Source organism: Pungitius pungitius, chromosome 20, assembly GCF_949316345.1.
Source record: "Pungitius pungitius chromosome 20, fPunPun2.1, whole genome shotgun sequence".
Classification (NCBI taxonomy): domain Eukaryota; kingdom Metazoa; phylum Chordata; class Actinopteri; order Perciformes; family Gasterosteidae; genus Pungitius; species Pungitius pungitius.
The window spans coordinates 7402654-7417174 of NC_084919.1; the positions used below are offsets into that span (position 1 = coordinate 7402654).

General features: G+C 42.9%; 1 protein-coding gene across 3 annotated transcripts; it reads right to left on the reverse strand.

Moving 5' to 3' along the window:
• Positions 1-3381: 3381 nt before the first annotated feature.
• zc3h14 (zinc finger CCCH-type containing 14) lies at positions 3382-8424 on the reverse strand. Of its 3 annotated transcripts, none has more exons than XM_037449995.2 (17): positions 8264-8424; positions 7857-7899; positions 7654-7768; positions 7502-7542; positions 7208-7382; positions 6773-7094; positions 6498-6670; positions 6146-6246; positions 5888-6046; positions 5654-5731; positions 5312-5468; positions 4784-4989; positions 4543-4681; positions 4312-4451; positions 4081-4163; positions 3801-3907; positions 3382-3583 (listed from the first exon to the last, which is right to left on the reverse strand). In XM_037449995.2, the coding sequence occupies exons 1-17, from the start codon at positions 8297-8299 to the stop codon at positions 3580-3582; spliced, it is 2079 nt and encodes a 692-aa protein (XP_037305892.2). In that variant the 5' UTR covers positions 8300-8424; the 3' UTR covers positions 3382-3579. The 3 variants fall into 3 exon arrangements, with proteins under 3 accessions (XP_037305892.2, XP_037305893.2, XP_037305891.2); XM_037449996.2 differs by having other exon boundaries at positions 4081-4160; positions 6498-6673; XM_037449994.2 differs by having other exon boundaries at positions 6498-6673.
• Positions 8425-14521: the final 6097 nt, after the last annotated feature.

Sequence of the window (14521 nt, forward strand, 5' to 3'; positions counted from 1 at the left end):
TTTCAGAAAAAAAGATTTAGATATATTTAGAACTTAATGTTCGGAAGCAGCAGAATAAGTATAAACACAGTCCAGCTTTCCCTGAAAGACCTGATATTAACCCCATTGCAACTTCTTTTTGTGTAACTTGTGGTGTTAGACATCATGGGCATTCCCTCTTCCTCTTTCTGTTTTTCTTAGCAGCAGCATATGATACGTTTCGACCTAATCCTCAAGAGACGGCACATCCTAAAACTCCACATGGATGACTGAGTAGTGAATATTTACACACGCTTTATGGTAATTTCCAGAAGTGCGCCACCAACTCGGCAGCTGCAATAAGCTGAGGATGTGAGGATGTGTCGAGTGCTCGGGGGGCCCCAGAAGCCCACCTTGAATTCCCTCGTCATCTTTCACTCTAAATGACCCCCGCGTGGCGTAAACGTTCAGGGGAATCTTTGAGGAATGTACAGGTTGAGGAGGGAGGGGGGGTGATATTTACCGAACGTCTCCACGGTGGTGCGGCATGGTTGTTAAAAAGTTGGTGGTATTATTTTCTTAATTACCCCCATCACGAGGTAGCACCGGGTGATGCAAGTGCAAGATTTTCTTGTTAACAGAAAAATAAAAAAATGAAAAATCTGGACCAAAACAGCTTTGCTTGGCAGAACAGCCCTCCCACACAAAAACATGTTCCACCATCACAGGGATTTTTGAAGAGCTAGTGCACGGCAAGACATTTCTAATACTTGGCATTTAACGCTGCACAAACGAGTTGAGGCTGTAAAAAGAAAAAGAGCGAGGGAGAAAAGGCTGGTCAGTCAACTTTTGCTTGAACTACGGCGCCGAAAAACACATGTGAAAAGCCGCAACATCTCTTAAATGTTGAGAGGATTGTGATCCTTTAAAAAAGACATGTAAAGTGGCTTTTTTCGGTGAGCTGAAGCTGCGTTTGTGAGCTATTCCATCAGATTGTTCCTTTTTAAAATGAAATAGCTAATAGGTCAATCAGGCCCTTTGGTTAGGCCTTCCCAGAACAGGCTTAATATAAGCTTATCAAACAGAGTTCCAGTTTGACACGCTCCCTCCTACACCGTCCATCCTGAGTCAAATTTTGTGGAAGTGACGCCTCATAGACACAGTTTAAATTAACATCAGCAACTTCTGTTAACAGCAGCAGTCTCTCTTCTTCTTCGGGCTATGATTACTTGGAAAAACCCCCGAGGGGGCCATTTATTGAGATAGCAAAATGAGATGCCCTCATTTGTGGCGCCACTTCTATGGAAATGACTGTGGGAGGTTTCTAATAATTACCAAATTGTTGAGGGAAAGGCAAGAACTTTGTTGACGCTGATGGCTGTAAAGATTACACCAGTAGGTTAGATATGTTCAGTCTATTTGCACTGAACACAATATTGTGTTTAAAACAAAGGTCATATACGAGTCAGGAAAGTCCAGTCTGTAAAATGCTGCCTTTCTTTTTTCAAAATCTGCATATTATCAAGTTGACAGGAAATGGACCCCAATTGCAAGTCTTATGCTGACATAAAGTAATCAATTGGGTTTAAATAGATATTCCCCGCCGGCATAGTTTGTGGTTAACCATGAAGATTTAGATCAACAGCAACAGCTTCTGTAAAAAAAATTTTTTTTTTTAAACATTCTTCAGGTACAATTATGGTACATCCTTTTTGTTATTTGTTGATCATTCTCATGAAATGTCACTTTCGACATAAACAGCCAATATGAAAACGTTACTGCACCATCAACGAGGTGAAATGTTCAATTCAAATCCCTTCTCTTGTAGTTAGTTGGTTGGCTGTCGCCTACCTGCAGCACTGCAGTTGCGGGTGTCCTCCAGGTGGAGGCAGTGTAGCGCGCTCACAGCAGCTGGTGCAGTTTCGGGTGTCCTCCAGGTGGAGGCAGTGTAGCGCGCTCACAGCAGCTGGTGTAGTTGCGGGTGTCCTCCAGGTGGAGGCAGTAGCGCGCTCACAGCAGCTGGCCCGTGGGGCTTTTTGGTGTCAATAAGAACGTGAAAGAAACGACTAAATCCGTGGGGTTTGAAACCCGTTCACAGCAGCGCGTGAGTACGGGCGTCGTGACTAGTTGGTAACGGAAGGAAAAAGACTGGGTCCCGCTGTATTACTCAGGCTGCACTACAGCGTCTATTCACAGGCGCGATCCCACTACTGAGCGGCACGGGGGCTTTGACCTGCTCCGTCTCCGACCTGGGCCGTTTCACCCCTCCTTAGACGACCTGGTGGTCCCGGGCTCCCCCAGGAGCACCATATCGATACCGAACTTAGTGCGGACACCCGATCGGCATAGTGCACTGCAGCTCAGAACTCCTGAGCTCAAACGGTCCGCCAGCCTAAACCTCCCAGTGACTTGGATTACAGACGCGCGCCACCACGTCCGGCGAGAAACACCGTCGTTCACGGGGCTTTTCACTTGCACTATCGTGACGTCATCACGCAGCGGGTTCCAGCGCTCTCTGGCGGCGGTCAAACGAAACTGCGGCTGCAGAGCTGAAGACAGATGGAATCATACAATTAAACGAAAAACCTAACGGAAAATTAGTTTGAGTCCTATTTAATTGACATTTTATTTATCGCATTTCATCTTCTCTATGCAATGGGCAGATCTGCGGTGTCCCTTGCACACAGAGCAAATCTTTAAATTAGTCAGATTGCATAGCTTGTTTCTTCATTTCAACTGTTGCTCAAATTCAAAACATAAAAAAGAGGACTAGCTAAGCCCTTGTAGTCACTTTCAAAAATCTGAATAGATGTGTGTGTAGAAGATATATATAGGTTTCTCATATGGGTGACTGTGGAACGCGGTTGTCCTCAGTCAGAAGATTGGCGGTCTGATCACAGGCCCGGGCCATGTAGCTATGACTACAGTGTATCAATGATAGTTACTTCTGGGCAAGTGGCCCTGTATGGTAGCTTCTTTCATGGGTGTGTATGGGTGAATGATGACAGGAAGTGTTACATTTCCTTGTACGACTAGAAAAGCGCTATAAATATACAGTATACAATGTACCATTTTACTCATAGATTATGTTCATAGACCATCTTGCGCTAAACTGACAGGACGCTGTGGTTTACTATTAGGGAAGTTATTGCTTTTCAAATGTTTACAGCGAACATAATCGGTCTGCTTACAAGAGGAAAAAGGAGTTCCATGCAGCTTGTTTTCCTTTTTACTGGTATAGTTTGGTTCCATGTTCTCTGTGGTAACGTTTGCCACTTAAACCTGATCTCATTTAGAACAGAGTGAAATAGCAACACCTATCTACTACCAACCACTTAACAATAACATATTTTAAATGAACATCTGCTCGAACCAACATAACTAAGAACATAAAATAAATGACCAGATGGCTTAAGATTGGAGTTTGATGGAGTAATTTAATATTGTGAGAGCAAAAAACTTTCATTTTACAAAACAATTTTTTTTAAATGAACCCAAACATCTTTTAAAATGAAATTAAAATCAATACAGAGAGAGAGAGAGAGAGAGAGAGAGAGAGAAAACATCCTCTATTGCTTGAAATGTCCACCATCAGACTTCTTTGAGACTCCATGGACTTTATTAGCTGTGACAGAGAAAGACAAAACAGCAATGAGTATGTGCAAAAGGTGCAATTGAGATATTAATTAAATAATGCCTTTTTATTAAATTAATTAATATCTTCAAACATTTTATTGGGGATGCCCCCTCAAACATGATGTATATTATTCAATGCAAGGGATACTGTTAACAAGCTGAACAGTTCCAGTAAACAGAATGCAGCATCATTACCGTCCACTCACCTGCTCTGCGCTTTTGACCACTTCAGGGCGTGTCTCGGAGGCACAGCTGTGGTCGGGTGGTAGAAGGTACATCCAGCTCGTTTACACTGTGCCGCGAAGCGGCAAGGCTGTAGAGGAGAGGAAAACAAAATTTTCCAAGTCACATGGCTTGGATTTGTGCAAAATGTATTGACTGGAAGACATGGGAGAAAAAGAAATGACACATTTTCAAATTAAAGCACCATGATCCAAATACCGTTGCAGATCAGAGCATCACATTCCACACTTTGCAATGTCTTACCTTTGGATGATAAAACGGGCAGTCCATCTTCTTGCACTCCGGGAAGAAGCGGCATACACTCGCAGTTTGCATGGTCGGCACTGCTGTGAGCACAGGGAGTACAAGTTAGAGGTGCAGATGGGACGATCTTCACATCCCTTTTATGTTGCTTCTTTATCCGTGAGCTGTCAATGCAAACAAAGCCCTTTAAGAGCGTATCATAGTTGTCTGAAGAAATTGCGGTGAGAGCACCTGGCCTGGGAGGAGGAGCGGCTGTGCTTCTTCGGCTGACATGAGTGAACGGACAGTCTGGCTTGGAGCACCTGCCGTCGTATTTACAGTTGGGATGCACAAAAAGGCATCTATCTCCAAACTTGCAAGCGGGAAAAGTCCTTCAGAGACACAAATCGTTGAAAAATTTGGTTGGTGCCCGGCAATGAAAACTGCATTTATCGTATATTTGACTTTAACCGAAATACTCACTTGCACTGTGCTGTAGGGTGATGGTACAAACACTCGTCTCCACTGTTACAGACCGGCCAGAACTTGCAGCGCTCCGTCACTTTACGTTTCTTTAAAGAGACGGCGCCCTCCTCCTCCATCGCAACCTCCATCATATCACCTGTCAGAAGACAACGCAACTTAGAGCACATACTGAGGTACAGTGTTTGAAGTGTAAGGTATTATTAACGCAGTAAAGGATAACGGTAACAAGATCCCACACCTTCTGCTGATGCGATTCCCCCCTGAAGTCTGTGAAGGATGCTGACTTTGGACTGTCTGATGACGGGGGCGGTCGAGTCGGTGACCTTTGAGGGCGGTCTCACATATTCCAGCTCCATCTCACAGTCTCCGAGATTGCCCAGCGGGCTTGGGACTCCGTCCAATGTCACTATGAACTTGGGGCTTGCAGAGTCATTCCTCTCCTTACTGGGGTGAAAATAGAAATGCATATATATGTTTAAATGAAAAGAACTGAAAATTGACTCTAATAGCATTCATCTTTGCGCGCGTGTGTGTGTGTGTGTGTGTGTGTGTGTGTGTGTGTGTGTGTGTGTGTGTGTGTGTGTGTGTGTGTGTGTGTGTGTGTGTGTGTGTGTGTGTGTGTGTGTGTGTGTGTGTGTGTGTGTGTGTGTGTGTGTGTGTGTGTGTGTGTGTGTGTGTGTGTGTGTGTGTGTGTGTGTGTGTGTGTGTGTGTGTGTGTGTGTGTGTGTGTGTGTGTGTGTGTGTGTGTGTGTGTGTGTGTGTGTACCCGGGCTGGACAGTGCGCGGTAGGGCAGACTGGACTTCCCCTTTGACCTGAGGATGAAGCTGGCTTCTGGTTGAAGTCTCTCCCAGCTGCGGCCGGCTCACTATGAAGGAGCGGGTATCAAATGGCTTCGTCTCACTGCCTTCAACGACCTCGGTACCTAGAAAATACCAAACGCAGACATCTCAACAGTGGCCCCACGGAGGACAATCCATAAGGCCTCTTCTGAGATATTTATTATTAGGTAGCACTTTAACATGTTTTCAAGGGGAAAAATGTGAGGAATCTCTTAATGTAATACTTGCTAATTTTGGCCTAAACAGCATGCAAAAAAACAGAACTCACCAATGTCACTTTCCTCTCCTCTTTCACTGCTGTCGGCTAAGTCCAGCTGAAGGCGAGAAGCTAAGGATCTCACCGGAGCTGACAGGAAAACATTAGAAGAGTGATCGGTGGAGTAAAAGCAGATTATTTACATTACTTGATTATTTTAGCTCACTGGGATTCTTTGAGATTGTTTAAAGCGGTGTTCGGCAAAAAGGCACACCGTGTGCTGCACCAGCTCTACTCTTCACCTACCAGAGGTTCTGGAGGGAGGCTGTTCTGCAGAGGTGTAGGTCTGAACCCTGGGGGTCAGGCTGTGGAGGTGCTCCTGCACCAGCTGGATGGCTGCAGTCATCTCCTCACTGCTGGCCATGCGAGTACGAGGTGCAACAGGAACGGTCTGCCTCTTGGGTACTGGGGTCAAAAAGGTCAATGTAAGGGATAACGGCAACTACAGAGTTACATAAACTGCAGTAAATGAATGCGTTGCCATGCCAATTTTGTTAAACATACTTCCGGGGTAGGCTGTGGTTTTGGTAATGGAGTCTTGAGCCTCCGAGATGGCCTTCAGTATCAGGTTCCGGTTGGCTTGCTTGGCTGGGGGCAGAGTGGGCCTGAAACCATAGACAACACAGATGTAAAACTTTAGCTGTCCGATTATTAAAAAGATAAATGGTTGCTTCATTGTCATAGAGTTTTTATGTGGTCACTACTGCAAAGCGAAATATAGATTACAAATGTATGCAAATACCTGGACAAACCACATTTTGGTTATTAGAAGTGAATTGCAAGCTTTTCAGGTGCTAAAATCCACTAATTTGTGTACCATATGTTATATAATATCACATGAGGTGTTGACACTGACTTGCGCTCTGGTTTGGAGGGTAAGGACACTCTACTGGAAAGGCCTCTGCCTCCGTAGCCTGTATCCTCCTCCTCCTCTTCCACGTTGTCGCTGTCGTCGTCCGCTGCTCGGCTCACTCGCACCACCGAGCTCGCTACCGGCGCCTTACGCTTCCGTGACAACTCCTCTTGCTGCTGCTGAACATGGACACAGATCATTGTAATTGTGGCTCCTAAACTTCATCTGCTCGGCCACAGGTCCACAGAAAGTTGCTGTACAGTTATCAAAAACTATACCCTGCTGGATCCGGTTCTGGAGCTTCTACTGCTTCTGCTGTCCTGCTGCCTAGAGTGAGAGGATCCTTCTGATGGTCGACACCTTTCTGTTGAGCTTAATGAAGAAAATCTGCTCTGACCCGGTTTGTAGATTTCAGCTGTGGGTCTACTAGCTGATCCGCGTGTTCGACCATGGTTGGTGCCTATTTCTACTGGATCATCGGCAATGAGGTCATCATCCATCTCTGGCTTGATGTCAATAACAGCATCTAGTGGGAGCAGCTCCATGAGGGGCTTGACAGTGGAGGTTAGTCGAGAGGAGTTCTTCTCCAAGTTGCCCCTTCTGATGACAGATAGAAGAACACATGTTTTTTTTTTTACATTTGCAAGCACCATCATGCTTAAAAAAACATTTAGCGTCAGCACAAAAGAGAACTCTGGCCTTGCATTATGCACCTGCTTTCGTGAGCGGAACTGGACACGCGTGCTTCGGTCCTATCCGAGCGCGAGCTGGACACCGTCAGTACCTTCAACTCCTCTGCTCGGCTGTCCTCACTATCAGAGGACCGGTTCTTCTCAGCCACAATACCACCGTCAGATTGGATAGGATTTGCACTTAGGGATGCAGGCTCTGCAACAACCGTGCAGACAAAACAGAGGAAGAGAACAGGAGAGTTTGGTTGAGATACTAAAGCTTTGTATAAAACAGCTGTCCCTTCAGCTGGTTACCCTCAACGTAGTCTGACTTACCGACTGCAACAGATCTCAACTTCTCAAGGACACCCTGTAGCCTAAAAATCAATAAAAAAAGAAAAGATGTTACAGCTAGAACTTTTGTAGTGTTGAGATAAAGATCTGAGAAGTGTTAAAGGTGGAAGATTCATTCCACAAACTCATCGTACCACACTGTGAATTTAAGAGTGTTATGGCCGAGAAAAAGGGAGAGATCGTCAGCCATTTGTTGAGATGTTTTCTTGTTTGCAACCATCACCATAATATAATCAGGTAGCTCCTCATCTAAATCAGGAAAGAGAGGGAAAGCATTCACGTTAATTGCCGCATGGACTGTGTGATTGGGGTATCGAGCGGCCATCCATTCACTTACCGATATATGCACCGAGCTCTTGAAGCTTGCCCTTGATTGCCGCCTGGAACAGAACAAACGTGAAGTAAATTGATACCATCTAACGTTAGCAAGCCGAACAAATGATGGACAGCACCCCTTGCTGCGCTGATCTTAACGACCGGTAAAAAAGCACTGCGTATCGTTATCTAAATCATATAGAAACAAATAAAAAGTAGCCAATAAGTCATTAAATCTGCCCGTTACATATTCACGAACCAAAGATTCCACTGGCCTTAATAAATGAAAAACATTAACATTAACATTCGGACCGACTGTGATATAGCATTAGCACGCTAACGTTAACTAGTAACGCATATGGTACTGATATCTTTACCAGGCCTTGGGTTCGGTTATATACGTTGTATTAGGCATATAACGTTACTTACTCTTATTTTCTTGCTTATCTCCGTACCAATCTCCATTCTAGTCGTTTAATTCAAGTAAATAGGTTATAAAAGAAGCGACTGTTGCTTTAGAGTAACCGCTAACTAACAGCTAACCAACAGGGACAATTGTGACGTAGGATCACGTGGGCCGACTAAGGTAGCCGAAGAGGGACATATTAAGGACAGCATCGCTATCTATTGTGATCTCTATATGCAGTCTGTGAGATATCAATAACATTTGTTTATTTCATGAAAATAAAAAATATATTTTTAAGAAAATATTTGTCCTAGAGAAACTTCTATCGAAGGAATCAATTCTCAAACACATAATACTAATAATATAATATTGCATAAGCATTTGATAAAAAATATCTTTAAAAAAAGAGATTAATGCTAGATCTACACAATGCAATAGATGAGAGAAAACTTATGTAATGCAACAAAAAATAATGCAAAATAAGTTTTATAAGTGCAGTTTAAGGGAAGCCGGGACGTAAGCATGATCAGAGAACATCCAGGGTACAATATGGCTTTTTTTCTCATTCACAGCAGGTCTCAATACCAAGGTTGTTTGCATGTATAAAATATTTTGTCACGTTTGTACGTTAATGACACAATGAACAGTTTTTGTTTTTTATGTTTACTCAAGATTTTCACCTTCACATTAAGGTGATGATTACATTTAAAAAATATATGGCGATCAAATGCTGCAATAATCATTTTTGTTGTGATTGTAGTACGGTATTTTGCAGCGATACTAAATTTAAGGAAAGGAAAGGAAAAGCAACCATGAAGACAATATCCTATTTGAATGCTGGATCCACAAGATGGCAGAAGAGACCATCAAGAACAAACACTGATCCCAAACCTCGGTGAGGACATGTCATATTACTTAAATGGATTGATTTATTCCACTGATGAATGATAAAAATAGATTGAGAAATGTAAAATTGCTTACCCCTGTCAGGCCATTAAAATGAAAATGTAATCATTGTTTGAATATCCTACAGATCTAAAAGATAATGTATTCACTAAACCAATCAAAGACGTTGTAGCTCATGTTGGACAAACTAAAATCATTCTGGGGTTCTAAAAGTTCAAGTTTGTGTGAGTGAAGAAAACACTCATGTTAGTGTTAAAATATAAATTCACTTTAATTTTAAATGATTATGTGGCACGTGACTTTGACTTTCTAATGTTCATAAGCCGTATGTTTTCTTCAGATATTATTTCCTGTTTTGCAGCCCCTCAATGCCAACCAACAATGACGGGAAGGACCTTGCTCTCCGTCTAGACGAGCGTGCTAGTCACACTAAGCCGTGGCCGTCTGCTTCGCTTCTCTGTCTGCTTTTTTCCCACCGCCTGTTGCACAAATTGTTTGTACAAACATCAACTTGGTTATTTTTTTAACCCCAATCATGTCATATAAGAACAGACGTCAGCCTCTAATGATATTAATGTTTATACATTTTGCATATTCATATTGTCATCATGTCATTACACACAATGTGAGTGTTCTTGCACACTTGTGCTACAACACAGTCCCAAGTGTTGTCAACCTGTGGATTCCCTTGTGAATGACAGGGTTATAATGAAAGTTTTTGTCGGACCAAAACTCTCACGAATCCCCAGGAAATCATCATCAGATCATTTGTCCTACGCACCACAAGTTGCTGTAGTTTGTCATTAATGTCAGGGGGGAAGCAGGAGTAGTTTCCTTTTCTTCGTTCTATGGGAATGAAACAGAGCCTTGAGAGGCTTGTGTGCAGAAACAAGTACAACTCCCGGCAGAGCGAGGCTTTATCTCATTGTGGCTCATTTCTCTAGTTGGCTTAATTGGATCAAGGCAGAGGGAGGAGGTCTGCAGTGACCCATGTAACAATAGTATTGCACCAACATCCATTAGCAGAAGCAAATCAGCCCTCGCACTGTATCATCACAACCATTAAGCCCGAGCGGCCACGTGGTCGGTGGTGGTGTATTTTTGTCACCTAATCGGTGATATTGCCGTGTAACTGCAGCGCACACCGGGTGCGTGCCGCATCGATCGCTACGTGGCCAGAAATATAAACCAAACCAAAACCTTGAATGCAAAGAGTGTTGGCAGCTTCCTGTTAACCTTGACGTCACTTTGAGATTTCCATACTTACCTCGTTTCACCTGCGGGAACCTCGACTTAAGCCTCAGCTCACCGATGGTAATTTTGGGCCCGGGCAGGGCGGCTGGGTAATCTGGATAACTCCCTGTACTCAAACATTACTGTTTGAACACAATTTAAATGAACGCGACACAGCAAAAAGCTCTCCAGGTGTTGGCAGGTGTATATTTGTACTGTACTGTGCAGTGCCATGCTAGCTCCCAGTCTTCATGCTAAGCTCGACTAACCACATCCTGGCTCCGTATCCGGAATCGTGAAATTGTCAGCATTCTTCTCGGTGAAAGTACACACATAGGTGTATTTCTTGTTTTGTTAAACTATTGCTGTAACACTGTGGCAAAGGGATGCTGTATGACCTCTCCTGTCATGTATGTAGTATAATACTACTGAAAGCTGTTTGGAAATAAAGAGAAATGATTGTCTACTGGAGTAGTAACTATATGGCAGACCTACTACTGTCTAAAAGCAAGACAGAATTATTATGCGACAATTCACAATAAATGTCTTCTGATTCTGATTCACAACCTACAGTTAACTCAAATCCGGATTCCCACCCCGACCTTTCCACAGACCATTTCTTATTGTGTATGATTTTTTGGATACGTGTCTTTTAGGGTTTCAGGTGACACATACCACATTTGCATGGCAATTATAACTTGCCAGAAAAACAAGATAAGAGTGCAGTGTGAAAAACACTTGTGAAAAGGTTATGTTCATGCAGCTGCATGCAGCCACCATCTGTAGGCCTTTGTATGTGACCGCAAATCTGCTATCCTGCGGCTGGCATCCAATCCTGAGACTGTGGTAATTCTACTTCCCTTTTCTGCGAAATGTTGTCATAAACTAGAAGAAGAGTCTCTTCAGTTGTGAATCACCCGATAAACCTCTGCGAATTCCTCAGCTCTGGGGTTCTTTTACTTTGCATACTTTTGCCACTCAGCCTCCTCATGTCTTCCTAACCACTTCACCATTGGGGAAAGTGTCATGTTGCAGTTTGTACAAGTCAAGAACCTGCCCAGAGGCAGGAGAAAGGGAAACGAAAGGAAGTAAAGGTGGATTACAGGTTAACAGAAACAGCGCAGGGGAAGACAATTCTTTGCACCTGCTCTGACAATGTCCAGAAACCTAAGACGGGCTTTCCTGGACCAGATGACACCCGCTAGAATGAAGCTGCTGCAGCTGGGTGTCACATTTTCATTTTGCAAAGATACACACACATAGAGGAAGACTTGTACGCACAGAACCACACTGTGGAACAGCTGCTCAGATTTGACACGTTGATAGTGACGCAGAGGTGATGTCAGAAAAGTTCCAGTGGAATTTTTGGTCTTTTTTTGTGCAGAGACAAAAAAGACAAAAAAAACACGCAAACATTTACATTTGCTTATTTGGAACCACGTTGCAATGCAATGTGGTCCTTTAAATAAAACAAATCCGTGTGCAATAGGTCGGGACATGTTTCACAGCTGGTGTGATCGCTGTTGGCAAAGCGGCTGGAGATTTGATGGAGGGACTGGTGGGTCACCGCAGCGATGAGTCTCAATGAGTCAGGGTGACAACATTCCCAGATCGGTCCGTCTCCGTGTTGTGTGGGAGTCCAGGTCGAGGTTCAAGACAAAAACATTCAAGGAATTACACAACCTGGAAAGCGGCCGGCATAACTTGGCACACTCTGTACTGTAATCTGTGAAATGTCAACTAACAGCAGCCTCATCAAACTGCATCTACTTTTGTTTGTGTGGAGTCTTTTTTCTTCAGCTTTAACCTTCTTTCAATGTTTTCTTTTACATACACACACCAACCACCTACACACGCTGGGTATGTTTTGGAAGATTCTTGAATAGATATGAACTGTTTGTTCTGAGCAAAGCCTGACCTGAAACAGCTCGCTCTGTGTAAAGGTAGAATTCATTCTCTGAAACACACATTTCTAAATCTCTCTTGCCATCTCGAGACGCCTTTATTTAATCAAGTTACATTGTAACTGTTTTACATACAGAGGGTTTAGTCTTCATTCTGAGCTAAAGTAGATTAGCTTCCTGCTCCCTCTCATCATGACATAAGCACATTTCCAAACATTTGAGCTGGTTCTCATCATCGAGAAGCAAGTGTAATGTTGTGATTTTACAATTCGGTCAAATGTTTAGTATAAGTGTGTTGTATTATTATTTTATCAATGTTAGAAAAATTATAAAAGAAAATGATGTGAACACCAAAGATCTTTTAATGCAGTGGGGAAAAAAATATACATCCAATGATAAGTACATCTGACAGAAAAGAAACAGGTACCATGCAACAGCCAATTAAATGACATACAAATAAAAAAGCAATAAAATGATTTGGACAAATCAAAATGAAACGTCTCAAAGCACAATGATAAAGGGAACAAACATCATGAACACCAAAGATAAATATTTATTTTGTGGTTACTGTTTCAATGCACATCAACCCCCACACAAAGTTTCAGTTTCATCAGTTATGCTGAGAAAAAAAAAACCCATTTAAAAATACAGTAAAGTACACGTGTTGAGGAGACCTGACATGAACCATACCACACATTTATGTGCCATGTTGTCAGATGTCTTCTATGGCTGCCTCTGGGAACGGAAGACGCACGCAGTGGGCCTTTAATTCACAATGAATCATTTGATGGGGAGGGAACCGCTCTGTTGTAGCTTCTCTACATGTGTTATAAAGTGTGAGTTGAGCATGTGGAGAATCCGACGCACTTTGGGTCACCGATTACATAGCAAAAATATCAAATATTACACACTTGGGTAAAAAGACCCACGCAATCTGATCTCTGAGAAGTCACAATACTAAAAGTGGATTAACATTCCGCATGCTCCTCCTCCTGGGACACGCTTGGATACTGGTGTGCACAGCTACGTGCTGCATTCTCAGATGAGGCCTTCTCAAAAGCCTCAACATCTTGGCAGGCCTCACCGAGTCATGTAACAACGTCTGCTGATTGCGTTTCCAGCTGTTTGGCCTCAACAAGTGAGTCTTCCCATTTGAATAGACAACATATGCATGGCCTCTTTTTCTCCCATCCCTCGATTTGTCTTTGTACCGTAGCTTTCACGTTTCACACGTGATTGCGTGCTGCTTTTAAATAGTGCGACTAAAAGTGCAAAAAAGACGTTTGTGGAGTTAACGTAGTGGAAAAGTGATTATTCGGTGCATAACTGATAGCTGGTATAGCAAGTCCTCGGATTCAAAACTTCACAGTCCCATCTGAACATGAAATATTACTTAGTATTATTTGTATTACAATAACATCATAATTAAGGGCAGCCTCGAGATTGCTTTCGAAGAACTGTTGTATTTTTTTAGTAAATATTAAACCCCAGGATATCTCTGACCTTCTGGAAACATTATCCTTCTCCCCCATTCTACTTTATGAAGGGCATTACGTTCAGGCTATTTTAACTAATAATCTCCTTATAAATACAGGAGAGCCATTGTGGTGAATGAGGTGTGATTATGTGGTGGAGCAAGCTGCGCAGCTGTTTGCCTTTAATTGAGTATTAGCAGGATGCCGCGCTTTTCATCAGAGGTTGAAAAGAGGCTGAAGTTTCACATTGAGCTCCCTGCAGAGTTTGTGACTGATGTTGATGAGAGTAATCTCCTCTGTGGGCGTTGGGATATGATATTCAGTGAAAATGTAATAATCATTAACATGTTGCTTTTGAATACATCAGGAGAAACTATTAAGCTGCACAACTAGTTGATTATTTTTCAGCTTCGTGGGGTCTGATGATTCACGGTTGCACATGACCCCGGTTTCTGCTTTGCCGGGTGATTCACTATTGTTACCACGGTTTTCTAATCGATTCTGACGCGTTTATAATTTCCTGTGAAATATTCTTCATTCTTCTTCATGATCCTGACCTACAACGCTCTGAATACTAAATCCCAGAGCGATTCCTGTATGGTTAATTTCAGCTTCATGATTCATTCGAACTTAACTCCTCACTTGGTAAACATAGAGCTCAATCTAAGCCAACATAAACACAACCGTTCTTAGGGACAGGTGAATATGAACTCATGAAAACACCACATTGCATGTTTCATTTCATTTGGCTCACAGGTCCCAC

Bases quoted from the DNA above. Each gene is read 5' to 3' on its own strand.
- zc3h14 (XM_037449994.2), bottom strand. From the start codon at position 8,299: ATGGAGATTGGTACGGAGATAAGCAAGAAAATAAGA. The intron at 7,383-7,501 runs GTAAGTCAGACT...CGGTTGTTGCAG, and splicing joins GTTGAGATCTGTTGCAGTCG to AGCCTGCATCCCTAAGTGCA. The intron at 7,095-7,207 runs GTGCATAATGCA...ATCTGTCATCAG, and splicing joins AGTTCCGCTCACGAAAGCAG to AAGGGGCAACTTGGAGAAGA.